Source organism: Falco peregrinus, chromosome 7 (genome assembly GCF_023634155.1).
Source record: "Falco peregrinus isolate bFalPer1 chromosome 7, bFalPer1.pri, whole genome shotgun sequence".
Lineage (NCBI taxonomy): Eukaryota > Metazoa > Chordata > Aves > Falconiformes > Falconidae > Falco > Falco peregrinus.
The window spans coordinates 35,899,362-35,925,793 of NC_073727.1; the positions used below are offsets into that span (position 1 = coordinate 35,899,362).

The window sequence follows — 26,432 nt, forward strand, 5'->3', positions numbered from 1 at the left end:
CCCAGTGAAGCTAGTAACAGTTTGAGCAGTGTTCTCTGTAGCAGGGACCATGTCAAGTGCTCCTTTTTTCATTGTCCCTGTTAAGAGACTGAATAACATTTTTAAAGTGTCCTGGCTGGAGGGTGGTATATCATGGAAGGGATAGAAGGGACAGGCAGAAAATGATACTTCAAAGTTTTCTTATGTTAGAAATATTTGAGGTGGACAGCTTATTATCGAAAATAACATTAGGCAAATTCTCTTCCTGTTGAATTGCCTAAATGTTTTACCTTTGATTTCACGGGGAAGAGAGTTCTGTACTGTGATTTCTGAAAATCCCAGGTTTACAATTTTGTTGGTGGCAGATGAAAAACTTCTGTGTATTTCTTAAAAAAACCAAAAACTTTGTATATCTTCAGTTACATTAGTGACTCTTTACGCATATCGAAAATAAGTTGAATAACTCAGGTTCTTTCAGTTTTAAACTTTTTGTTAATTTGTTTTAAACAGTGACAGAAAATGCCCCAGTCCTGGTCACGTAGGTATGAAATCTTCAGCTCACAATCGATCATCTGGGAAAACTGTACCTGAAACAGCTAAGCAGGATGATGCAGAAAGTAAATCTCCATGCAAGAAGCCCCTGTTATGTGATGTGAAAGAAAAGAAGGCACCCAGGTAACTATCAGTTCCTTTCAAAGTATGAGTTGTTTTGGAGTCAGTCAGTTTGAAATGCAGCTTGCAAGGCAATGCAGTGCAGCAATTTGTCTGTGGAACTCGTGGAAGTAGTGGGGAGGCAGATGGAAGTTCTTCAGCTGTCTTTATTAGAAATAGGGAAGAAGGGAGTTTCACAGTGTATTTAAGAAATAAGAAATGCCTATCAGAGAGGAGAGGAAAAGTACTACAAGAGAAAGAAATTATTGGAAGTTGAGATCCTTCTTCTCTACCTCTGTGTACAAATAATGTTATTGTATATGTACAAATATGTACATACATTTACAAATGAAATGTAATTCCTTAACTCTCAAAATTTCTTCTCTCAAATAATAGATACTCTCTAAGTAAAAGACACTCTCAGAGTATCATTTTGACAGAAAATGGCATGAGATCATTTCCAAGCTTGCACTGGAAAATAATATTTAAAAAGGCTATCTTTGAAACTAAAAAGATACAATTCAGTGTTTTCACGGGGATAAGTGAGGCAATAGGGTTCCTTACATTTTTAATTAGTTACAGTATCAGTGCATTACTTTATTGGCTATTTTCATACAGAAATAGAAGACATGCTAGAACAAGAAGTGTCATCTGTTGTATATTTAAGTGTCAGCTACATTATCATGCGTTGATAATAGATGAACTGTAAATGTTAGCAATAACAGTGTCTTGAGAGACTTTGGAGAGGTAGTATTATATGGTGAATGCCTCACAGTAAAGCTGGTGATTGAAACTTGATTGTCTTGTTAAGAATCAATTAAATCCTGTGAAACTTGCTGCAAGATTTTTTTAAAAACTTTTTTTTCAAATTGGGTTAACCAGATCTGGCAGTGTTTTATGATACTGCTTCCTCTTTTCACTAGATTTTTTTTTCTTTTCTGAAATATTACTTATTGGTTTCCTTTATTCCAAAAAGCCTAAGTAAAAAATGAAATGAAAAATGAAGGTGTAGCTTTTTGCATCTTCTAAAATTGGTCAGCTATTCTTTAGAACGTTCTTTCGTATTATTTTGATCAGCTCATATTGTTCAAGTTATACTGAAAAACATCTAGTAGGAGTGTCAAGCAGTGTTGATATAATTTCCGTACCACAAATAAACAGCATTCACTAGTCATACTCAAGTGAATTTAAACATCAAAAAAAGAGACAAGGCAGTTGCATTTGTAGTTTTGAAATAACTTGTGTTAAATAACAGTTGTCATTCATCACTTTAACCATAGTTGTAGTAAATTCATCTTTTTGTAGAAATAAACTTCGGCTTTACAGACTATCACGTGAAATTAATTGAAGAACAATTTTTGCTTTCTTTTTTTAGAGGGTGCTATCTTTATGAAGACCTAAAATAACCAATACGTGTGCTATCTGTTCACTGTATTGAGTCATTTTCATTAAGAGAATAACAGCCTCCTGCCAACTTTGAACTACCCAGAGGCTTTCCAGTTTGTATTTGAACTGTTTGAATACACTGATGACTATCTGCATTTTATCACCTAGCTTTCCACATTCTTTATGTATCCAGCATGATTAGAGAGGACTTTTATTTGAATAATTTTCATTCCTTTGAAAAAGGCATGAAAAACAGTGTTCACAACGTTAGGTATATATGAACTGGAGTTATAAAACATTGAGTTATTGCAATACCCAGTGGATCTTCTTGGATATGTGTTCAAAGTACACATGCATAATTGAAGACATAGATACGTATACTTGTGTGCCCTTTAGCTGCTGAGCTTGTAGTGTGGACTTAGTTATGTTTGACTTCAGTACAGTTGTGGATACTTTCATATTCCAGCTAATCTTTTGTTTCATACAAGTCTTTGGAACCAACCTCATATGAAGCCAACCATGAGATTATTTTGATGTGTGAAGTGAATCTCAGCTAATCTCCAGTTCCACTTACTCCCTTTCTTTCCTTTCTTTTTCTTCTTTTTCTTTTTTTTTAAACTAGTAAGAGGTATCTGTGCATACAAACAATTATACTAGAAAATTTTGCTTTGCAAAAATATGTGTGTAAAAACTGCAGTCTGTCCCTCTGGAATGTTCCTGAGATTAGAAATCAAGATAAAAATTACAGGCCTGCAGCATATTCAGTTTTAATTTATACTATCTTTAGAGTAGAAAAAGAATTTCACTGTAATAGGAATTCCACTCTGGAAATATTTACAATGAAGGGAGGTGAACACCCAGACTTGGGAATCAAATGGTACTACTTCTCACAAGAAAATTCAATTTATCTTCCAACCGCTTCCCCAAAATCTTTAATTCATGATACTATCTTGTATTTAACTGATGAGATAAAATTTCTCTGTGTATGTTGCTATGAAAATTGTCCTCAAGAAAACAGAAAGATATGTTTCCTCACAGGTTTTGGTGCTCTCTCTCCTATACATTGAGTTACAGTAATCATTTACTTTGGCTTTGTAATGAATTGCACTATTTTGTAGCATCTCACTTCAGAAGTTTTCTGTGTTTGTGGAGGTTAGGAAAATAATTTTTAAGTAAATAAATGCAGGTGATAATTCTGAGGAAGATCCTGTGGAGAAGTCCTTTGTGGCACAGGACGACATGCCTGCTGTACGCGTTCCACTGGCACTGCTTGTCATACCATTATTGTTGGTGTCCTACCATACTACAAAGGCTGAATTTTCTGATTTGTTGTGTTCATTTTTCACCATTAATAGTGTGTTCAATAATTTTCTCTTGATGCTAGTGAATTTGCAGCTGCTAGCTTATTTATTCCCACATGCTTACTTGTATTTAATATTATAAATAGTATTTAATGTATAAATTTGGTTTACTGGTATAAATGGAAACAATGGAATTAAACAAGTCTGTTGCTTCTGTGGATTTGTGTTTTGAGGTTAGTTGATCTTGATGTCTAACAAGGTGTTAGCTCAAGTTTGGGACATTTGTGAAGGGGTTCTTGTTGGCTGCTTCTCTGATAGGTGGTAAACAGTGAGTTCATGTAGTGGGCTTTCTTGCAGTCTTGACTTGAAGACCATTCTGCCTGATGCATATTTTTAAAACATGTTCATTACCTGCTTAGTATATCTGAGAACTCTGCATCTATGATGGTTTAGTAAGAATTGGCCAAAGGGTTCTCAAGTTCTTAAGAGCAGAAGGAAATAAATACACACATAATGTCAGCAAGTTCTTAAAAGCTTCATTTCTGTAAGAAACCAGGTTGGAAATACCTTCTGAAGACAGAGTTTGAAAAGGAACTTCCCATGGGCTGACTTTAAGATGCAAATACACCGGCCCTCAGCTTTGAGGCATTCTCTGATTTCCACCTCTTTTGCCTCATTTTTCTCAGTAAGGGGAAAGTGTTCCCTCTTTGCAGGTGTTTGGGCTGGCAAAGCTGAGGGAGCAGTCACAGGCAGCAGGCAAAGAGCAGCTCTTTTAGAGTAGAAGTACTGCAAAAACAGTAACAAAAGAATACATGTTTTCAGTGGCATCATTAACAGCTGCACAACAATACGTCAGTGTAGTACAGGAGTTGGAGTAGGCTGGAGATGAAGGTCGAGCAGAGAAAAAGTAGGAGATGTTTAGACAGCTCCTGAAAATGGCCTGAAAAAACAGTAAGGCTTTGTGGGAGATGCAGCTATATGTGTTCTTCACTCTTCCCATCTTCTGCCTTGCACCCATCCAGTCACTGCATTTGGATATTTTCCAGTTTCAGTTATGAAGTCAAAAGTGTGTTGGTAAGATTTATGTAATCTTAGTTTACGCTACTCTTGAGCCTTCATTGCGAAATGCATGTCAGTAGTCATGCCATCTGTGTAAGTTAGAAATTAGATCCTCTATTTTTTTATTTTTATTATGATACAGCATCCTTTGTGTGTGAATCCTGGTGTGCTAATAGCATTGTTAGCAGGAGATGTCACCGTGCTTAGTGATTTTTATGATGTATTAATAAAAAATGAACATCTTACTTTCCTCAGTGGAGTACTACAGACAAAGGACTCCATAAAGAACAAAGAGTGTGAAGAAGAGGAGACAGAAAACAAGCTGCTTATTTCAAATGAAATTAAAGGTAAATTGGCAGTACTTCATTTGTTTCTTATTAAAATCTGCAGAACTAAATAAGTGTGCCATCCCTTGAAATTCTTCATGAAACTGCATTGCAGCTTATTTTCCACATTCACTATTTGTGTCCAAAAAGTTATTGGACACAAAAAAAACACTTTTAATGCTATCTTGTAATTATCAAAGGATTTGCCAAGAATTTGGTCCCAGTTGTAAAGATGAGTGCAAAATGAATACGGGTATGAAAAGTTACATTTCAGAAATATGTTTCCCGTGACTTTTAAGTCTGAGTTATAAAGGTACAACATTCACTTATTGCTTCAAAAGCGTTTCGAAAGAAAATTAAAGCATTTACACATTGCAGACATAACACAAAGTTAAGGTGACTTCCTCAGCCCAGCCTCAGCCTGTTGGGCAGTCTGGTACTTTCCAGCAGCCCATATGCAGAAATGGGAAAAAAAGAGAGTAAGCACAAATTGCTGCAGGGGAAATTCTGTCTGAATATAAGGAAGAAACTGCTCACCATGAAAACAGCTGGAATAGGCTGCCTAGAGAAGAGATGGAATCTCTTTTGCTGGAAATATTTAGGACAGGACCCTGGATAATGCTCTTGATGCCCTGCTCTTAACAGAAGCTGCTCTTTGTTGTTATGTGTACTGCTGTGCTGAAACTCTTGGCTGTTCACTAATCCAGTTGGGTGGATTGAGGTGGCTGCTCATTATTCATTTTTATCCTCAATGTTTAGAAAGAATACAGCACAAATCCAGAATGTCACGGTCTTACATTTCATAATTTTTTTGCCTGTGTGAAACAGTATACCAGGCTAGTTACTGAACTGAGTCAGTGCATTGTTTCAGTGTAGCTTTTGCTGCAATAATTTTATTAATTGATGCAAGTTCAATGAGAAACTAAATGTCTTAATTTCATAATTTAATTCTTTAAACTTTTAGATTTTTTTTCTTCAGCAGTTTGTTGTGCAACACAAAATTTGTAAGTCTTGTCAAAAATCTTGAGACTTGAGTAACTGTGGTTCTTTAAGGTCTACATTTCTTACCTTTTAAGTGAGCTCATCCTTGTAAAACCTATGAAATTCTCTGAGACTACTCGAGCATTGCATAAAGATAAAATCAAGGTAGTGTTTTATTTTTAATTATTAACCTCTGATATATTTGTTTTATTTTAAACCATCATTTGTCTGCTAGCACTTTTCTGTTTTCAGATAGATCTAAGAGGCACTCTGGCAAGCATGTGAAGTATGAGAGAGTCCATCTATTACTAGAGCTGGGCAAAAGGTGTAAAAAATCGGGGTTGTTATGGTGTTTTGAAACATGGTGTAGTTCAGAGTTCTGGAGAAAATGATGCATTGAAAGAAGAATCTCTGTAAAGCAGGTGAAGGAAAGAGAGGTTTTGGTCATTTGAATTACTTCATTTCAGCAGAATGGAAACATACTGTTTTGATGTTGATTTTGCATTATATATCACAATACCAAAAATTTACACTCAAATAGTTCGGAGCATTTTAAATTGTATGCAATTCTTTTTTTTATTCTAAGGAAACGGCCTGATTTTGTGAAGCATTTTGAGTTTGGCAGAATTGACTATTTGGATAACATTTCACCAACAAGTTCTACTTATTAGGATATATTTCTGTGTAAGGTCTTGCATAATTAGATTTATAAAACTAGAACACTTTTTTCTGTTATTGTTTTTAAAAGTTATCCTTTTTACCTCCTTTTTATACATATAGTTTGTGCCATTGTTTGTTTAAATGTGCCAGAATACTTAATCTTTAGGATGAAAATGGATCATTTGAGTTCTTGCTATCATAGTCATAAAAAGCTCAAGCTAAAATAATTGCAGTTGTGCAGACTTCTGTGTACTGTCGGGACTGGTACCTGTGCTTGTTGCCCTATTTTTTCTGCATGTCACTTACATTGTTACTCTTCAGTCTGCTTTTGCCATACTTGACCAGTTCTCTACTGATATTTTCTAAAACGTGTGCTGGTATTTTCCCTTTTTTGGAGGAAGATTATTTGGAGCTAAAGAGCTCCACTGAAGTCATGGCCCTTTCATAGCAGCTTTTTTTTATGGACACAAATCCTGATACATGCTAGGAGCTAAAACATGCAGAAGGGAGTGAACAGTGTTAATGGTCTCTCTGGTCAATGCCAGAAAGTGTATGCCATTATCTTCTTTGAAACATTAGGTTATATTCTGTTGGAAGGTAACTCACTAAGAGGATAGAGATGAATTAAGGAAGACAGGGTTCAGGGAGAAGGATAACAAGGTGGCATTAAGTATGAAAAAGAGTGTAGATGCAGGTGGGCTGATTCTGAAGCAAAATGTCAGCAGAGAACAGTGGTCAGGGTTAAAAGTGTGAACTTACTGCATGTGGCTCTGCTGTCACGTGTAGCTGGCAAGCAAATATTGTTTCTTCATTTATGTGGTTCCAGGAGCTCTTTGTGGATCTGGTGAAACCGGCTAACCCATGGTGCATCTCAAGTTAACTGTTCTCCTAAATCATAGAATCATAGAATTGTTTAGGTTGGAAAAGACCTTTAAGATCATCAAGTCCAACCCATCCTCTCTCCAAATTAATTTTGTTCCCCAAAGAGAACTGTAAAGGATTCGCTGGAGAACAACTGAAGTTCATTTTAAATCAGTGTACCATATACAAATGCTGTCTTGCAAATAGGATTATGTCCGAATTGAGACATAAAGTGGAATACATGACATATTTTCTCTGGTCTACAAACACAGATTGTCTCTCTATGGGAAGCAGGGCTTGCAGAATGAGGAATACCAGAGCATGAGGATAGGGAGAACTTTAGATGTCTGGTATTACAGCTGTAGATTGTAGCCAAAATGCTGTGCTTTGCGTTGTCTTTTGCAAGAAGTTACCCACACTAAACCTAAACTTCCTTTTGTCAGGGATGTGGTTATACCAGCTGCAGGCTTGGGGACTTCCTTTTCCTCCATATAGTTGGGTAAATCGGCACTTTACATGCTCCTTTTGTGCCGTTCATTTTACCTATGAGGCAGATACGAGATGGGGTGAGAACAGAGGCATTTTTGACCACATCCTCAAAAGCATTAGGCATTGCATTCCTTCCCATGTCAGTAAATAGAGCTCTTGAATGTGGATAGGTGGAGTACAAGGTTTAGCATTATGCAGTGTCATGTTCATGAACTTACTTTCTACTAACCTTGTTCATAACCAGCTAACCTGTGTTTGCTTGAAGTTTTCCAAAAAGACCAGCATGGATAGATGCCCAGCATAGATTTTTCATCTGTAACTGTTAGGATTTGACACTATTGAAAACACGGGATAGACAGGTAACCTTAGCTATTATTGCTGCTACTCACTATTCATGTACCTATATGCTTTTAGGTGTACCTATGTTTAAACATGTGCAAAAAATGGAGTGCAATTTCTTTGGACTTTTCTTCACACAGTATTGTCGTTTCCTAATTATGTTATAGTATCAATGTATTACATGTGTTGCAAATGGAAAACAAACAAAAAAAGCTAAATATTTCTATTTTCAGCTCTTAAGAGATCTTCTTTAGAAAGAAAAAATCAGGATAAGGATGATGAGGGGATTCAAGGGAACAGTGAGAAAGATACTATTCGGTAAAACAGGCTTTACATTCAGCATGCTTACTGCCTTACAAGACTCTTTCTTTCTCGCTGAGAGTTTTAGTAGTAGTAGAAACTCTTAAGGAACATCTGAAGAACAACAGTGAAGTGTAAACAGACATTTAGAGTACTCATTTCCAAGAGTAAGAGTATGATGCTAGGAAAAAAATAAAGAGTCTATTAAAAAGTTTAATCAGTGGGCTGACAATACTGACTAAATGGCTTAAGAGTCAACTTCTGAATAATTGACATTGATATAAAATGAGGGTAAGTATTGAAAAAACCAAAAATTTAAGCTAGAGTAGAGCAACACAAGCAAATGTAATCATATCCTGTATTGGCCACATTACATATTCTGGACCAGTCCCACAGTGCTGGCAAAAGTCTGTAGTAGGAATTTGTACCTTAGTTGTTGGGCACAAATGTGTGAAAACTAGAATGTTAAGGATAGGGAGAACTCTGAATAACAGCAACTTCCCAAAACCTGAAATAGAATGGAGCTGTAATAGAACTGAGCAATCCAAACAGAGATAGCACAGGGATTTGTGAGCGATTGCGTGAAGTCATGTTAGTAAGGAATATTAGGTATAGGTTCTTTGTTGGCTGTTTCATTCAGAAATTAATTCCAGAGCTTTTCTACAATTTGGCTCTGCATTCGGGAAGCATTCAGGCCTGAGTTCATAGCAGGCACGTTGTTTTTGTGTTTGCAGTGGATCTAAATAAATGTAGATGTCTTACGCAGTTTGACGTCATTTGAGGCATGCCTCTTCACTCTCTCCTCCTACGCACATCTGCAACTGCTGCTGTTCTTCAGACACCAGCAGCAACAGCAGCATGTGGCTGAAGCGACCCTCCCACTGGTACATTACCTTTGAGGCCAGTGGGATGGAAGCTCATTCCTTCCATTATGGAGAAGCGAGATAAAAAGGGAAATGACTTTGTAAAAAAACCATACCAGTATGGAGAAGTTACATGTTATTTCCCAAATAAAATGTTCAGTTAAAGTGGGAGCAAGGAATTTGCAGACATTTGTGTTTTTTCCTCAGAACTGAAAAACATTTTGTTGTGGATGAGGCATAAATGTTCTGTGGGCTGAAACTGTACAACTGATTCACTTGGAATTTTGTAGCAGTGCAGTGCTGCTTTTCATGAATTTGTAACAGCTCAGCCCTGGAATTAACTTAGTTCTTGTACTACTGTACATGTAGCTATTCAATGTAGGTGTGATTTATTGTATCAAAGTATTTAAAATTATGTGACCTGTGGTGTGGTATGCCAGCAGTTGTGTTGGCATAGAATTGTGTTGTGTTGGAAGAGACTTTTTCCACATGAGAGTAGTTATATTTATATAGAGCAAATACAATCACATTCATACTAGTGGAAGAACAGTCATGGTACCCCTCTTATTCTGATGTAAGCAAAATCGTACAGCTTGTGTAGGGAGGCCCATATGTATCAATAGAAATGAATGTGCTTTTACTGTGACTGATCTCATCACTGACTGAGGGATTTAACGCTTGTTTGTTGCTTCCTTTTATTGAAGATGTTGAAGAACCCAACACACAAAGACTTCTTTCTCAACCCGTTATTGTGTCTTCCAAGTTGCAAATCCCTGGCCTACCCTTGCGCTGGGAACAGCAGAGCAAGCTCCTTCCAAGTGTGGCTGGGATCCCAGCCAGTAAGGTTTCTAAGTGGAGTACAGATGAGGTAAGTTTCCCCTGTATCTTCTACCTCACTACAAGCCCTTGAAGTCTTCATTGATTCAAACCTTTAGATTAGCCGAGTAGATTAGCAGTAATGCATTAGTACTTCAAGGATTAGAGTCAGCCAGACCTAATCTAACAGAACCCCAAAATGCCCATTCAGCTGCCATCCAGCCCTGGAAGCATTAAGTATTAATTCATGTGTGTATAGGTAGGTATAGATACAGATAGGTATGTATGTGTGTATATATTTTTTTCACTGGAGTTAAAAAGGGAAAGAAAAGTGCTAAATGTGTGGCCCAGATGGTCAGGTGCTCAAGGTCTACATCAACCACATCTAGTACCCACGCATACGTTCTGGAGGAATGGTTTAGGGATCAGCCCGGACCAAGGAGCTATTCCCGGTGCATAGTCTGTGTGTGGCACACTGTTTTGGAGGTGAGAGTACAGTGCTGAGTGGATTGGTATGGATATGGTCAGGCCATGACACCTGATTTCAAGATTAGAGCCCAATGACTGTTCAGGTACGTATTAATGCTTGGATGTACAGGGTCTAGTTCCTGCTTTACTTCCAGAAGTATCTATGGCTAAGGAAATTTTCTGCAGCTGGGACAGTCAGATCTCTTCAGAGAAAAAAGAAGCATCAACTTTGAAAAAGAATTTGCTGATCTCTCTGCAGTAAAGAATAAAGAAGAGGAAGGCAGCAACCATTTCAGTTTGTGAGAACTGATCCACCAAGAGAAGATGCATGGTTCTGCATCTGCATGGATAGAGTAGCTTGAGTGATTTTGATGGAGTAGCCTCTCTCACTCTTAGATGTCCTGTGGACAAGGGTGGCACATGCTCTTTTAGTTTTCAGATTTTGTGAATCTTGTCCTTAAACACCCAGCTGCATGAGTCCACGTACTCGTAGAAGAAGGTAGAACACCTAATATGAGGCTGCATCTAAAAAACTAATGATTGTCAACGTTTAAGAGTATTTTGAGAAGGCACGGGTCTTACTGAGTCTTTTGTTGTATACTTTGATGGCAGGTCTCTGAATTTATACGGAGTTTACCAGGGTGTGAGGAACACGGCAAGGTGTTTAAAGATGAGGTAGGTAAATTTTATTTAAAAAAGACACAGAATACAAAGCTCGGTGGAAAGATTAGTTTTATGTCATCATTAAAAATACATATAAACTAGTAGGATTAAGTGTATGTTTAAAATCATATGCACATGTATGGAAGATTAGGTTGGTTTGCAGGAAGGGCTGGAGTGGGAAAGAAGTAAAGAAGATAAAACTAGGTAAGTGTCAGCCAGGTCTCTCACGCTTCCCTAGCTTTGTTGCTGCAACTGAAGTTAAACTAATGGTAGAAGGGGAGGAACTTTGTGATTTACTACTGTTCTCTCTTCACCTGGTTTGAGGAAGTTTATAAGTGTGTTATTTTAGTTCTGCACTATGTTAATAATTAAATAAAGCAGAGCAGTTGTTCAAGATAACCACCTTTTAAAACTCTTGTCTGATTACACTTAGCTCTTGATGCTCTTCCTTCTGATACAGCCAGTTTAAGAATGTGATGTGAGTGAGCGGAAAGTGAAAAGATCTGAAGGTTTCTGATGAGGTTCAAAGGAGTCAGTACTTACTTTATGAGCATGCTACGCATGCATTCTGGTATATGAGAAGATTGTTGTGCCAAAGCTGTCATTAGGAAGTGATAGGGCTTTAAGGTACAATAGGCCTTTATAAGCTGGTTTGGCTTTTTCTTTTCCACTCAGAGGTTTGTTACTGCTGTTAATGCTTAGTTTCGAGAAGGCTGTTTGATCACAGATTGCCAGAGTGAGTAGTTCAGGTGCTTATCCCAGCCAGACCACCTGAATGGGCAGAGTCTGATACTGTAATATCCCAAGTCAGCCAGCCTTTCAGGTGAGGAATAATTGTCATCCTTAGACTTGAGAAGGCACCTACTGGGGAAAATACATACAGATGGCCCTACTGATGTCCTGCAACAAAAGTTTTCAGGCTGTTCTGTAGATTGTAATGGTTATTACAGTTGCTTATCAAAAGGACTGACAAGCTGCATTTCTGGGCTTTTTAAACTTGCTTAGATGTTAGACATTTTACAGTTGCAACAGGTATGCAGGTCTAGGTCATCCCTTATGTCACTTAGGGTGTCTTACCAATGAATTTAAGATCGACAAAAACTGGCATATTGCTAATCAAGTCAGCAGGTGGGAAGTGCCACAGAGATGAATGAGTCCTAAACGCTTTCATTCTCAGAGGTGTAAGGAAGTACTTCCCCTCTTTAGGATTTAGCCTCTCAGGCTTTGCCTGTGAGTAGTAAATGAAACCTCTCCCAGTGAGGCCAACTGGCATGGACTGACTGGCATCAGTAAGGCTTTCAGTAGGTAGAAGGTGCTGGTTCAGACTTTTGCTGTGGAAATAAACCCTCATCCTGCTTATATTAAGAGGCTGCAAAAAGGTGGGCACCCCCATGTTCACACACTTCTGGTTCTGAGTCCACCCAGTCTGGCTTAGTGCACAAAATGAGTAGAAAGTAACTGTGGCAACTGTAACTGTATGTTTCTGTTCCCACTGCAGTGCTCCTCACAACTTAGTGCTGGGGTGTACCTTGCAGGCTTCCTTTGCAGCGTGTCTGATTCAGAAAGCTTGTCTTCTAGAAACTTAAATTATACTGTTCTTGTCTCAAATTAGTATCTTCAAGCCTAAGCAGTGTTCCTGACTTAACCACACTTGGCTTTTAGGTCTAGCTATCCTGCTTATGTTGCACTGAAAATTTACTGTAGATACCCAAGTGGCTTGAAGTTTACACAAGAAAAGTGTTGGCCCCATTGAAGCCCTTGGAAGTGAGGGCCTTGTGGCTCATCATGTTCAGATTTAGTGCTCCTGCTGACCGAGCGATTTGCTTACAGGAGAATATTGACTTGTAATGTTGCTTAAAATAGCAGAAAAAATACTCAGTTTTTTGAGAAGTTGTGTTTGTGTCAAAGAGGCAGTATTATGTAGCCTGGTCCCTGTTTGCATCTGGGACCAAATTAATTTTAATTTGCTATTTAATGAACAAAAGGGGGTGGTCTGAAGGGAGTTCCAGTTCTGCAGCTGGGAGTGAAATCCAGAAGCTTTCTTATCGAGGCTTGCATAAAAGGAGTACCTCAGATGTTAAAAAGCGTTACTGTGCTGCAGTACAGTTGAATTCTACTTCATTTACACATTTTACTTTTCAGTAGCTTTTACTTTATGTTGTCAGTATAAAAATAAGAACTGGTTAGCTAATAGCTAGCCAAATGGTTGTTTTCAAGCAGAAGGATGGTAATCCTGCTCTTTTGGACTGGCTGATCTGTCTAAAAGGTTGAAATCAAAGCTCTCCTGAAAGCATTTGAAAGTGTTTTGTATTTAGCCATTTCTTTACACTGTCTGAAATTGCTGGGAATTTTCTTTTCATGTTTTCTGAAACATCTATACTGCTGCACTGTCAGACCTATTAATAACTTTGTGTGTTTTTTTCTTTTAAAGCAAATTGATGGAGAAGCATTTCTGCTAATGACCCAATCAGACATAGTCAAAATAATGAGCATTAAACTGGGACCAGCTCTAAAAATCTTTAATTCCATTCTGATGTTCAAAGCTGCAGAGAAAAACTCACACAATGAACTTTGAAGATAATGGAAAATGTGTATGAGCCAGCTTTCTCCACCGGAGCTCATGTTTTATTCAAAGCACAAAGACTTGCTAGAACTGTTGTGTAAGGACTCTCAGAAAGGAAGAAACATAGGTTCAGCACTGGTGGACTATTTATATTCTCCTAGAGCCAGTACATCTGAATCCTTCTGGGAAGTGTTCAAGCTTTTGAGAAGGTACTGTGTAACAACCGAGTCAGCTAGTCTTATTTACCAAACTAATGGCGCTAATTCTCCATGGATGGTTAGGATCCCTAACTTTCTCTGGACATCAAGAAAACCTTCATTAATTATTTATGCTGTATTATATAAGGGAACCTTAATATTTTCTAAGAATTCTTGAATTCTACTTCATGTACCCATTTTACTTTTCAGAAGCTTTTACTTCATATTATCAAAATAAAAACTGATTAGCCAAAAATTAGGCTACAGGTAGCCAGATGAGACTGTTATGGCTAATACGTATTTGTGCCATAGTTTGAAAATGAAACACTTAACGTTACATATGTGACACTTTATGCTACAGCATATAACTTTACAGATTATAAAACTGTCTGTTTGCTTGTAACAAAACAAAACAAACCATGTTGGGGTTGAAATTATAATGCTTTTTTGATAACTGAATGTTTTTACTTTTGCACGATTAAAAAAACGTTATGTGAGTTTTTCCACCAGCATCTTTAATGTATTTTACCAAAAGATCAGTATAGAGAAGGCTGCAACTGAAAAATAAAGTTTGACTTCATAGAAGAGTTTTTGTTTATGCTGCACAATAAAGTCCCAGCCTTTTACATGGAAGCCTACTAAAGTTGTTCAGCTCATGAAAGAAAATACATGTATTTTGAGGTAAGGACATCAGCAAAAAAGAAAATATATTCATTCGTGTCTGCACATGCCAGTCTCCAGTATAGTTACCACAACAGTGGAGATAAACTGTGTGCTAAAGCTAGGACTGCTGCTCTGTCTTTGTATTTGACATAGGGGTGTTTTCCCAGTGGTGGGAAAATTATTTCACTCACCACTTCCTAGTTGGAAAGTCTTATTTATAAATGAATAAGGCATAGGGGGAAAGATAAAGCGTGGAGGAAAAGGTTACTTAAATGCATATAGTGCATCGGCATATCCTAGATGTAAAATGCATGCATTTCACTGGGTCATTAGTAGGCTGCAGATGCCACCAGCAGGTACTTCGGTGAGGCAACCTTCCTTCTTGGAGGATTATTACAACAGTTCGTCAGGGAAAGTCATTGCACTTGGTATATATATGTAAGATGTAAACCAGATGCACTTTATGGGAGAAAGCCTAGCCACCTGTATACTGAGGACTGTTCTAGAATGTTAGTTTTGCAAGAAGAGAGAGGAGTTGGATCAAGATTTTTGGCAGCCCTCTTAGTGCTGCAGTGGGCAGTTGCTCAGCCTTTAGAGCTGAGAACAAACAGCATTTCCGTTGCACAGAGCTGGGAGAATTTTACATCTTCCCACAGATTTTGCTAGGCTGTTCTTTGGCTGGAGTTCCTTAAGATTTCAAGAACTCTCTGTGCCCCTTCCAGATCATGTAGATGACTGGTACCTGCCATAAGAAGAGGTGAAACAGGGTCAGTATGAAGTAAGTTGCATTGCTCTGTTAATTTCCTTCCATGGCATTGCATAAATAATATTTTTACATTTTGTTCAATATTTGTACATTCAGATTGCACTCTTATTGTACTACAAAACAAATAAAACCTGAACTGGAGCCGTCTGTTACATTTGTGTGTGCCCAGGATTCTCAGATGAACCCGGCTGTTCCCCTGGTATAGAGTAATTCCTCACTGTAGCTCAATGTGGCTATGAGTTTAAAAAAGCAACTCTGCTGCCGCTGTCTGCCCTCTCCCTAAGCACTTACTCCTCAGGCTCACAGGACACTTGCTGTCAGAATCAGAATCCTGTTTATGGACCTAGATTTTGTCACTGGCAGAAGCTGAGGTTGCCTATGCAGATCACTAGAATGCCAAATCCTTGTTTTCTTTCCTTCTGTCCTTCTATGTAGTTTATTTTCCTTGACCCTCTGTGCCTCTCCCCGGTGCCAGGTCTGTAGCCTGCAGTGAGAACCATTCAAGAGATTTGCTGCTCGACAGAGATTACTTGGGGTTGTTAACAGCTCCCTGAATTCTTAGATACCTACAGAGTGCTGTGGTTTAAGAAATGGGTTCAAATTAATACTGTTCGCAAGATGTAGAATAAACCTCACTTCAGTGGTACAGAGCCCAGTTTTATATCCATACAGCTGTCACAACGGGGAGGACATGCATAATCCTTACTTTTGTATCCCGTGTGATGACGTAGCAGGGTGTAGCCAACTCAGTTACAAAAACTACACCCAGCACATTCACTCAGAAACTAAAAACACTCAGGAGACCTACTGAATCTTTAGAATGTCAGTTGGTATTGGTTTGTATGTTGTGTTGGAGGTGTCCCAGCTGTCACACTGGTAAAGGTTGTCCCCTGATTTCCATTGGAGCCACATGAAAAATCCTGAGACTTCAGCAAGAGTTTGGACATTAAATGCAGCGATCTGCCCTCACGCTGCAGCATCTCCCACTGTCATCCCTGCGTTGGAGTCACGCCTGCACAGCCAAGCTTTACCGCAGCTTCTGTGGTCTTCCAAGCTGTGTGTTTGAGTGTTAAAGAATTCTGGTGACCACAAATACTGCTTGGCCTACACAGATGTTTTTAGAAATGGTGGGAGGTTGATCTTTTTGGTAAAATGCAGTGTTTTAATAAAAAGCCATTTTGATTTCTAATTAATGCAGTGGGTCATGTTTGCTGGCTGCTGTTACTGTCCATCACTAGGCACCTGGCGAAAGCTGTGCACTGTCAGGCAGTAACCCCTGGGGTTTCCAGACATGCAGGAGTTAAGAGGAGCATGTTAGGGAGAAAAGGAGGCTGTGGAAGAAGAGAGGAAAGGGCCTCCGATCTGTGTGGGCAGACAGGAGAACCACCACGTGAAGAAAGCTGATCTGTTCTGCAGAACAACTTCAGAAAGAAAATGTGGCGTTTTCTCACCGGCACCAAAGCTGTGGTTACAAATGCACATGGCAGCATCCCAGATAAGTCATTCTTGCTACTTTGAGAGCTCATCTTAGAATCCCTACTTAGCAAATTCAGAATTAATGTTAAAAACAACAACAACAACAACAAAGAAAAAAAGAAGAATGTTGCATACATGGAGAAAATAATGAAAACTCAATTCTGAAAATTAAATATCAGGGCCACCATTTTAAAACACAACAATTATTATAGTAGTCTTTCAGTGATCATAATATAATGAAATGATGGTAATAAGTAAATCTTTAATTTGTGCCACTTTAAAACATTAACTGTATTAACATCTGAAGCAGCAAAGTGCTCACGTTAGCTTACAATGTGTTTTTTAAATTCTGACAGTCAAAATATTATTTGAAATTGTCAAATGCTCCATCCATATGGAAAAATAATAAACGACACATGCAGTAATCTAAAAAAGTTTATTGTCTGTAATGTCTCTAGACTGCTTTAGAATTTCCATTTAAAATAATGAAAATGCTTAGGTTTTAATTTTTTTAAAAGTAACGAGTACAATTAAAAAAAAGGGGGGGCATTATTAAACATAACTATTACAAATATACAGACATTTTCACCAGAAAGAATGGCACTGATTTATCTTCACAACAAAGGGATTTATTTTGACAGAATGTCAAATGCTCCCGAGAGGAGCGCTGTGTACACCATCAGATACCGGGATACTCTGGTGCTTCCAGCCCTCTCTTTACCTGGGTGGGCAGGGATGCTGGGCTCCTCACCTCAAAGACCAGGGACTCCAGGAAGTTCAGCGTCCTGTGGATTCTCTTTGGGCATGGGATATCGAAGACATGAAATGCAGCCACCAGTGCTGCCAGGGCCATTGTGCAGTCATCGAGCTGGGCTAGCTCTTCTCTTTGTACATACAGCGCAAACTCACATGAATTCACATTGAAGGGATTTTTTACTTCCAACACTGGTGTCACCACCTTTACCTAAATTAAAAAGAAAGATCCTTCAAATGATGCCACAGCACTGCTTTGTTGAACGGGACGGAGAATTCAGTAAACCTAATAACAGTGCTTTGAATATAGCTCATATTTCTATGAACATTTGCCTTTACCCAAAAGGCGGGCTAATGTCATCCTTTTCCACGAACTCAGCTGAGCCACCAAAAGGCCAGGCAATGTGCCCAGGCAGCTGATGCAAGGAAGAGGCCAAGACTACTGGTGCTCTGCCTCCTACCTCCTCGTTCACAGCAGCAAACAGACTGGAATCGTCTCCAAAGACATCCGGCAGGAGTAAACATGCAGCAGTCATTTTCATATCTGTCAAAGACAAGGATTTCTGCTAAATTACAAATGAAAACATTCTGACACTGCAGTATCATCCTGGAAAAGCAGATTGCAGCCTATGTAATAGTTAACAGCTAAGCAGGTTAACTGTTGTTAGGTCCGTTTTGAAGAGTAGTTTGTACCACAGTGAAGTTTTAGGCACCTGAGCTGGCAATGGCCATTAGTATTCAAATCATTCATGCACTCTGCTACTTAATAATACAATTAAATTTCTGTCACAATAAGTAAGTAGGCCTTTGGGTTGCTTCTAGTGGAGTTTGCAAGCTGAGTAGTCCTCCTGCCCCCACTGCCCATCCCCAAAGGCCTCTCTCCCCAGTAAATCAGATGTCTCCGGGGAGTCCTGTTGCCAGAGGACTCCACGTTGAAGGCTGTGGTACAGTCGGATGCTGCAGGACCTCCTGGCACGTGGTACCTGCTACCCCTCTGGTGCAGCACTTACTGACTGTAACATCTTTTTTGCAAGTCAGACTTCTGGTGTCGTACGTTTCACTGAGCCTAGTTTGTCAGGCGTTTGTTATCCAGGTGCCAGGTCAAGTTGTTTATGAGAGAAAAACAGGAAAGTAAAGGCTTTGGGACTTTACTAAGGTATGAGTTCAAATCCTTGTGGACATGTTTTATAAGAAAAGGGGAAAGGACAGCACCCGTAGCTTTCTAAGGCCAAAGGTGTGAGTAGAAAGTCCATAAAGGCTTTGAGGATTAGGCTGTTCATTGACACTTTTTAATCCATCATGAGCCTATTGAGTACTGGTGGGTTTAAGCTTAAAGACAATCTCAGTATTTTAACCTTTTCTGTTGCTTTTTTAAGAAATAGCCTGGTAATAAAAGGAGTGAAACTGCTGTAGGAAACACACATGTTCATAGTGTGTCACCTTTGATTTGACATCCTGGCATTATGCCTGTTTGATAGAAAATGACAGTCTAAGGAGCACTTCTCACAGAGCTAAGCTCAGGCATAGGCATCGATAGAGCTGCAGTTTGGGAACGGTAACAATTCTAACTGCTTCAAAGGTTTTGTCCCTGCAGAACCGCAATCCCCAGCCTTCTCACACAGAAAGGTGAGCGGCAGCAGGTGCTTGCTCCCTGGCAGCCAGTAAGCCAAACACATCAAGGTATGTGGACCTCGTTGCGTGCCCGTGGTACCTGCTCGCCAGTGGTACCAGTTCCCGTGCTTGTTCCTGCAGTGTGGCTCTGCAGAGATGAGGTACTTGAAACACACTTGGTGGTAACTCTTTCTTTTATCTCACTGGGATAAAGACTTTAACCATAGAAACAGTACCTCTCTTTCTAAAGGAAATGATCTCTTTCTTTTTCTGGGACAATTTCTCTTTCTAAACCAGAAAATTAGTCTTCTGTGTGTACTTTTAGAAAATAATAAGCACTCTTTTATGTATCTAGAAATACATAATTCTGTTCATCTAGCAACACTTATTTTAAGGTAGTTACTAACTTTATCAAACCTGGAGTCTTTTATTCAATAGAAAAAAAAGTTCCAATACCTGACTGATTTAATTTTCCTAGTAATTTCTTAGTTTTTATTCCTAATGCTTCCCTATCACTATATATTTTTCAAGCAACCGTGGCATTTAAAAAATGTGTTTGCAATGAAATTGGAGCTAGTTTAGTTATATAAGAACAAAAGTCTGCTATTCAGAGTGTAGAAGATTTGTACTGACATTTCAGAATGTCTTCCTCTGTGTGCCGCTTCAGATTTTCTTGCAGCATAATGTTAATTGGATTATTCCTCACCACATACAAAGATAATATGTTTTCTGAATAAATCTCCAAAATCTCAACTGTTTTCTTATAAATGTCCATTTGCGTGAGAAGCTGGAACTCCCTAAAAAGCTAAAAGAAAAACAAATATTTGATATTATTGCAATCCTCAAAACCAAAACTGAAAACAACACGAGGTGCACACTTTGAAGATAGGATAAAAGTAGCTCAGTAAAATAAGATTATAAACTGGAGGGGATGGTTTAATTTCTTTTCCAAGCAGGGAAGAAATACATCAGGTAACACCACCATACTTCAAAGAACCCACTAGTGTTGTGTGTGGCATGTTTAACACAGGACTGGTGAATCTTTCAAAGTGAGGTTAGCAGCAAAAATATGAGTTAGATTAATGAGAACAGTGTCGATGGTTACTTCACTGGAAACATCCAGTAAAATATGTGCCCATGGTTGTATCACATCTATAACACAGAATTCAATGTCAGTATTAAAAATAGCTCTGTTACCTGATAAGGGCATTTTAGGAAGGGAAATAGTCTAAGAATGTCTTTTAAAGGTGCCTTATTTCGTATCATCTTTCTCCGTATTTCTATTGTCACATTCATTCTGTTATCCACTTCTTTCCAGTTCCTCTGAGTTTTCATATATTCTTGCTTAAGCCACTTAATATGTACATCCATTGCACTGCCTTCAAGAGGAATAGGTTCTTCCTATCAAGAAATGAAGGACAGAATCATAACAAGTCAGCTAGCGTTTTTATCGGGCGTAGTTTGTGTGACTTGAGTGTAGTCAAAGTGTGGTCAAGCTTAGCAGAAAGTACCTGTAGTATGGGTTTAGTACCAGTTCTGTGAGCTCACCCTTATAGTTAATAGTCATATTTAGATCTGCTTTCATATAATACTATCAGCCAAGACTCCCAAACTGAAATTACATATCTGAGGATGTCCATGAAATTCCTGTGCTGTGTCTGGTTTGCCTAATTGTGGTTTATTTGAAATTAGTAGGCAGTTCTAATGATGACTCAGTATTTAGCAATATTATCTCTGTATTACCAAGATAAATAGTATTTTCTTCTTACTCATACAGGTCCTAAAAGCGGGACAATTAACTTTCACATTTATGCAGCTGAGGTATTTACCCCCAAGAAGACCAGCTGAACTAAGAAAACTCTTAATGCATTTTTTTAATTTAATGCAACTCTTAAGCATCATTTAAGGAGTTTGACTGTTAGTGTTTTCAAAAAGTTATGCTGTACTTTAAGATCGTTAACAGCCTTCTTCGAAACTGTTATTATTGTCCCTGCTGTAATTCCAAACCCAGTAATTACTAAGAGGAGGAGTGGCTATCCAAAGCAGTACATCAGTGGCAGTCGCCTAGGGCTTTTTAGCTTCTGTTCGAGGATGCAGTGAATTTGCTCATTGAAACAAGCTGAGACAACATACAGATGCACAGTTAGTACAGTTACCGCGCTCAGGCTGCATTTACACTGGCGTTTCCTATGCGTATTGTCACCAATGTAGCTGTTGTCTGTGTCAGTGGTGGCCTCTGGGTCAACGCCAGAGGGAGTCAAGACACTTAGTCCTGTTGCCCAGAACATTTAAGATGCAGAGCTGCAAAACACACAACGTCCAAAACTGCTTCACACTGCTCTGTACGTGCAATTAAACTTTCCAGTCTAATTAACATCCTTTTTTTAGATTGTGCAGGTGGTATTCCGGGAATGGTTGCATAAGGTACACAATTAAAAAAACTGTCTCCCTTCTAGTGTATATCTATGGATTTCAATAGCCATTGGGATCACAGAAGAAAAGAAAAAAAAAAAGTCCTGCATGCAGGACAGGTACCTACCATGACCTGGCCCTTGCTAGGATGCTGTATTAGCACAGTCTGCACTCTTTCTAATAGAGGATTTTAGTCTTAATTGTATTGCAACAGGAGTGTTTGTGACCAGCTTGAGCAGGCCTTCCTGTCCTCGCTGCGCAGGAACAGAGTTGGTGGGTCAAGACAAATTAGTCCCATACTCTACCTGTCTGAGAAGAGTGCTGGGAAGAAGTATAAAGTAAGGGTGAGCGTGTAGTGGTACTTCCCTTGAGTTCTGTCAAGACTCCACTGAACTGAAGTTCATTGACTGCCAAGGATTGTGTCTTTATATTTAACAGCCTTCAGTAGATTTTCTCCTTCCATTGTTTCTCCCAGTCACTTTTCCAGCTCTCATAAAATCATACCTCCCATAACATCCGCGTTAAATTTGACACTTTAACTATGCATTGTCAGAAGAAATTAAATTTTTTCGTGTTTTCTCCTGCTGCTTCAGCCTTCTAATTATTGTACAGGATTCAAAACCTATTCACCATCTCCTTGCCACTGTAGTTTTATAGCTATCTCATATTCTGTCCTCAGCCATCTCTTTTGCCAGCCAAGACCGTCCTAAGCTATTTAATCATTCCATATATAAAAGCTGATCCATACTTTCAATTATCATTGTTATTTTCTTTGCATATTTTCTAATGTCACTACAGCCTTTATGAAATGGGCACAGTAAAACTTAAAAATACTAGCTGAAATGCAGGGACACCACAGGTACATACAATAAAATAATGTGCTCCCTTTTTGTTTCTTTCTTCAATAATTCTGAGCATTCAATATACATTTTGGATTACTGCTTAGCATTGTCCCCAATTTTTTTTAGCATAACATCAAAATATAATTTGTGAACTGCTGCGGGCATTTCGGGCGAGCGGGAGTCAGATTCAAATACTCACAGAGTTCAAGATCTGATCCGTTTATTGTACAAACCAGGTAGACTTTTATAAGGCATTCTATAAGCGTGCAATAATGTGGTTGGCTATTTTACAAGCGTATAATAATATGATTGGTTAACAATTGTTTACTGGGAAGATTTCTGTTTCTGCTTGTTCTGGCATGTAGGCTCCTTTCTGCGGTTTCCCAGCTCCTCTTATCACGTCCCGTTGGCCTTGGTTTTGAGCAAACATCTGCAATTTGCTCCTTTTTCTTCATCCCACTGTTCTGGCCGTAACCTCGTCTTATTTCTTCAGTATTTTTCCACTTGCTTCAGAGTTCAGTATAATCATTCAATACAGCAAGAGCCCCAACAGTGAACGGTACTAGTAAGCTCAGAGCCCATCACTTTAATTGTTAGGACTGGGTTTTCTCCTTGTGCCTCGTTTTTCATCTATCACTATTGAATTTTACCTGCTGGTTTTTTGGCCCATCACTGAGTAGCATGGGGTCCTTCTGTCCGTCTTTGTCTTTAGTACCCTTAGCATCACCAGATGTGGTCAGCCAATGATTCTCCTTTTTCCACGTCATTTAGAAATACATTGAATGGCATAAACTAAGCATTAATAATCTTTTCAACTGTAAATCCCAACTATTTCTGCCTTGCCTTCTTTGTTCTATCTTAACTGTTTATCCATGCAAGGACCTTCCTGCTTATCCCCTCAGATTATATCCTGTAAAAGCCTTTGAAAGGCATCTGGTGAAATCTCTTCTGAAGTTAAACTATGTCAGCTGGATTTCCTGTGTCCTCAGGGTTGTTGAATACTTCAAAGAACTATTGAATTTATGAAAAAATACTTCTGTTTACCAAAACTTTGTTGATTCCTTCCCAATGTGTTCATCTCTTGGGTCTGCATTACAGTTCTTGCCAATTTGGCCAGTAAAGAGAGGTTTCTTGGTCAGTATGTTCCCTAGCTCTCTCCTGAAACTCTGGAAACTGGCATCAAATTAGCTACCTCAAATTTTCTAGTGCCATGTTTCATGAGACAAATTGCACATCACAGTTAGAAAATTACCTATTTTATCCTTGGACACGTCCGAAAATTTTGCACAGATACTCGGTCCTGGGAACGTGTTAGTATATGATTCTGTAACCTCTTTACTGGCACGCCAATCTGAGACAGATGCCCTGGTGCTGCCTGTGAAGAATGGTCCCAGTAACGTGATCACCTGAACTCCTTTTCTGAGAATCCTTGCAAAGTCTGTTTAGTTTTTCTGGTATGGCTTTATATTCTGCAAACCCTCCTGCACCTAGAGAGTGCACCCTGAGCACTCCTGTCCTTCAGCAGCATCAGGCTTTTCCTGCTTCTCACCTGGTTGAAAAAGCCTTTGTAAGCAGTGCAGAAAAGGCAGAAAACCACAAAAAAATTCTGTGCAAATCTCCAGCAGATTGCTCACAGTCATCAAAGCACTGTTTTGCTGCTAGCGTGTCATCTCTGCAAGCTCCCTGCATCAGTGTTTGGTGGGTTTTGGTATCTATTTTTTATCGGTTACTGACTTTGAATACCATTCTAGTATTCATACAGCCCCACGTGGGCCGTTCAGCTGCACCTTAACCTGCTCACACTTGCAGTAAGTTGGAAGGACTGTCTCTTGATTCAGCACGACCACTGCACAAAACCAGGGGCTGGTCCATTCTTGTCATCTCAAGCACACTTTCTCACACATGCACACACACACACACACACACACACTTGGGCAATTGTTCATGGCTTTTTAGTTACATTTATGTTTTTTACTCTGGGCAAGAGCTAGTTTGAAGCCTCTGGCTCCAAACAGCTCCATTACTACTGGCTTCTCCTGTGGGTCTGTTTCCAAGCCTCCTGCCTGTAGAGCAGGAGCTTCTTCAGCTACCTGACATGGAGCACAGCAGCTTATTTCGAGAAGAGCTGTCACCTTCAGTGCCTTACTTGCAGAGGCAGAACAGCAAAACAAACTCAACCCAGTGTGCCGTGACCACAGACAAACTGACAGGGCTGCTTAGAAACAGTGAGAAGAACAAGTTGCGACCTTTACTCCAGCTTATCTTCATCTCCCTTGTCAAGGCAAACACCTCTGGCGTTGATGGACTTTTCATGTAGTCAGCTCTGTCCTCAAGAACTAGTTTAGCTAGTGACATTACTAATTACCTAAATGAGACCATCTGACATTTTTGTAAGCACCAATGGCAAGCTACCAGTAGAAATATGGCAGTAGTACAAGGAAGAATTGCTGTCATACCTATCTACGGGGGGGAAAAAAAGTGATGGAAAGCCAAACTTTGTTGTTTAAGTCATCCGCTACATATGAGTAACATAAGCAGAAGTCAGTGTTAGGACTGGGTTTCTTACAGTATTCAGCTTGCTTAGAGCAATCGCCATCTGTAACCTTTCCATCTTTTTAAGCTGCACTTCTAGGCTGAAGAAAGGTAGTTCTGAAATTTAAGATCTTTAACATAGGTTGTTTAAACTAGTAGTCTATTTAATAGATATATGTAGCCAGCCATAAAACACATTATAAAACTTCAGTCAAGTAATAGAGCTCCAGAAATGTACCAGATCTGTAGTAGCAGTGTTTGGATACCAATTAATGAGAGTTCTCAACTGGTCTTAATAAGCCAGTGCTGCTGTTTCAGAGATTACTTCTTGTTTAGTAAAGTGCAGTGGAAACAACAAATAATGTTTATGTACCTTGAGGATGGGCAATGGTAAGTATGATGTAAAACACTTGGGATGTTGTAAAACAATGCTGCGCATGCAGTGAAAGAGCAAGTGAGTACTGAGTTCTAGGGTTGGCATTAGCAACCCAAGTTGCTATGATTTTGGGGACTCCTTGACTATATACAGTGGCAGGCCTGTGCCTTTTATATCTAAACACTTCATTTTGTGTCTGGACGGTGTCATTCCTACTGGGGAATACAATCACTATACTGTAGTATATAGTGCTATGTAAACACCGATCAACTGATAATGGGGAAGGACAGATTTACCGCATCATTGTGTATTTCTAATTCCAACTGGTTTGGTGCAAGTGGGGCGTGTCTGTCAGTCAAGAACAGAACAGAGCAATGGGACCTCACCGGCACGGTAAGTTGAACAGCAGTGACTGACTTTAGCAGAACCAGTGTGGAGATGGAGAACAGTGACTTTAGATGTTTGTGGATGAATAGCTGTTTTCAGTCAACCTAGCTGAAAATCTAAAGGGCAAAACCATTCTGATTTATGTTGTTTGTTATTTCTAAGCATAGTTTCATTGAAATAAAATCTGAATATCTTTGATAGAGCAGGAAATATTGGCACCACTTGAATTTTACACAAATCATTTTTGACCTCAGGATTTATTAGCGTCTAATATCACAAAAGGGTTTGCTTTTATTAAAAAATTACAAAATACCATGCGTGCAGCAGAATGTGTTCAGTATGTAACTCGCTTGATAACTCAATTTCCATTTTCTTCAGCCCTTCTCCCTATTTTGCAAATTTGCCTTCTTTCTAGTAAAGCGCAGTGAATTGATATTAACTTAGTCACACCTAAATGCAGGATTCACTTAAAATATTTTCATTTTTTCCTTTTAGTTTTTAGTTTGTAAACAAGTTGATTTTTAAGGTCAGTGGAAAGATAACCAAGAGCTGGCTTTCTTTTGGAGAAAAGAAGTTACCTCAGTGGGACATCATTTTGCAAAGTATTTTAAACTTTATTGGAGAATTATTCCAAGTGTGATTTAAAATCTTCTGTAGTTATCTTTAACATTGCTGGTATGAACAGTAAGAATCTGGGGAAGGCTGGCTACTG

At 38.9% G+C, this 26,432-nt stretch overlaps 2 protein-coding genes across 13 annotated transcripts in view; one reads left to right on the forward strand and one right to left on the reverse strand.

Annotated features, from left to right (window-relative positions):
* Nucleotides 1–15,472, forward strand: part of L3MBTL3 (L3MBTL histone methyl-lysine binding protein 3) — an 84,366-nt gene extending 68,894 nt beyond the window's left edge. For all 11 annotated transcript variants that reach the window (XM_055810175.1, XM_055810180.1, XM_055810184.1 and 8 more), the window contains 5 exons: nt 490–654; nt 4,632–4,723; nt 9,900–10,063; nt 11,092–11,154; nt 13,574–15,472. In XM_055810175.1, coding sequence (XP_055666150.1) covers nt 490–654; nt 4,632–4,723; nt 9,900–10,063; nt 11,092–11,154; nt 13,574–13,717 — 628 coding nt within the window. In that variant the 3' untranslated portion in view covers nt 13,718–15,472. The remainder of the gene's footprint in view (nt 1–489; nt 655–4,631; nt 4,724–9,899; nt 10,064–11,091; nt 11,155–13,573) is intronic.
* Nucleotides 15,473–17,224: 1,752 nt separating this feature from the next.
* The window catches only part of SAMD3 (sterile alpha motif domain containing 3), a 42,203-nt gene continuing 32,995 nt past the window's right edge, over nt 17,225–26,432 (reverse strand). For both annotated transcript variants that reach the window (XM_055810186.1, XM_055810185.1), the window contains 4 exons: nt 20,369–20,572; nt 19,805–19,976; nt 18,022–18,104; nt 17,225–17,771 (listed from right to left, as the gene is read on the reverse strand). In XM_055810186.1, the coding sequence (XP_055666161.1) occupies nt 17,487–17,771; nt 18,022–18,104; nt 19,805–19,976; nt 20,369–20,572 (744 nt within the window). In that variant the 3' untranslated portion in view covers nt 17,225–17,486. The remainder of the gene's footprint in view (nt 17,772–18,021; nt 18,105–19,804; nt 19,977–20,368; nt 20,573–26,432) is intronic.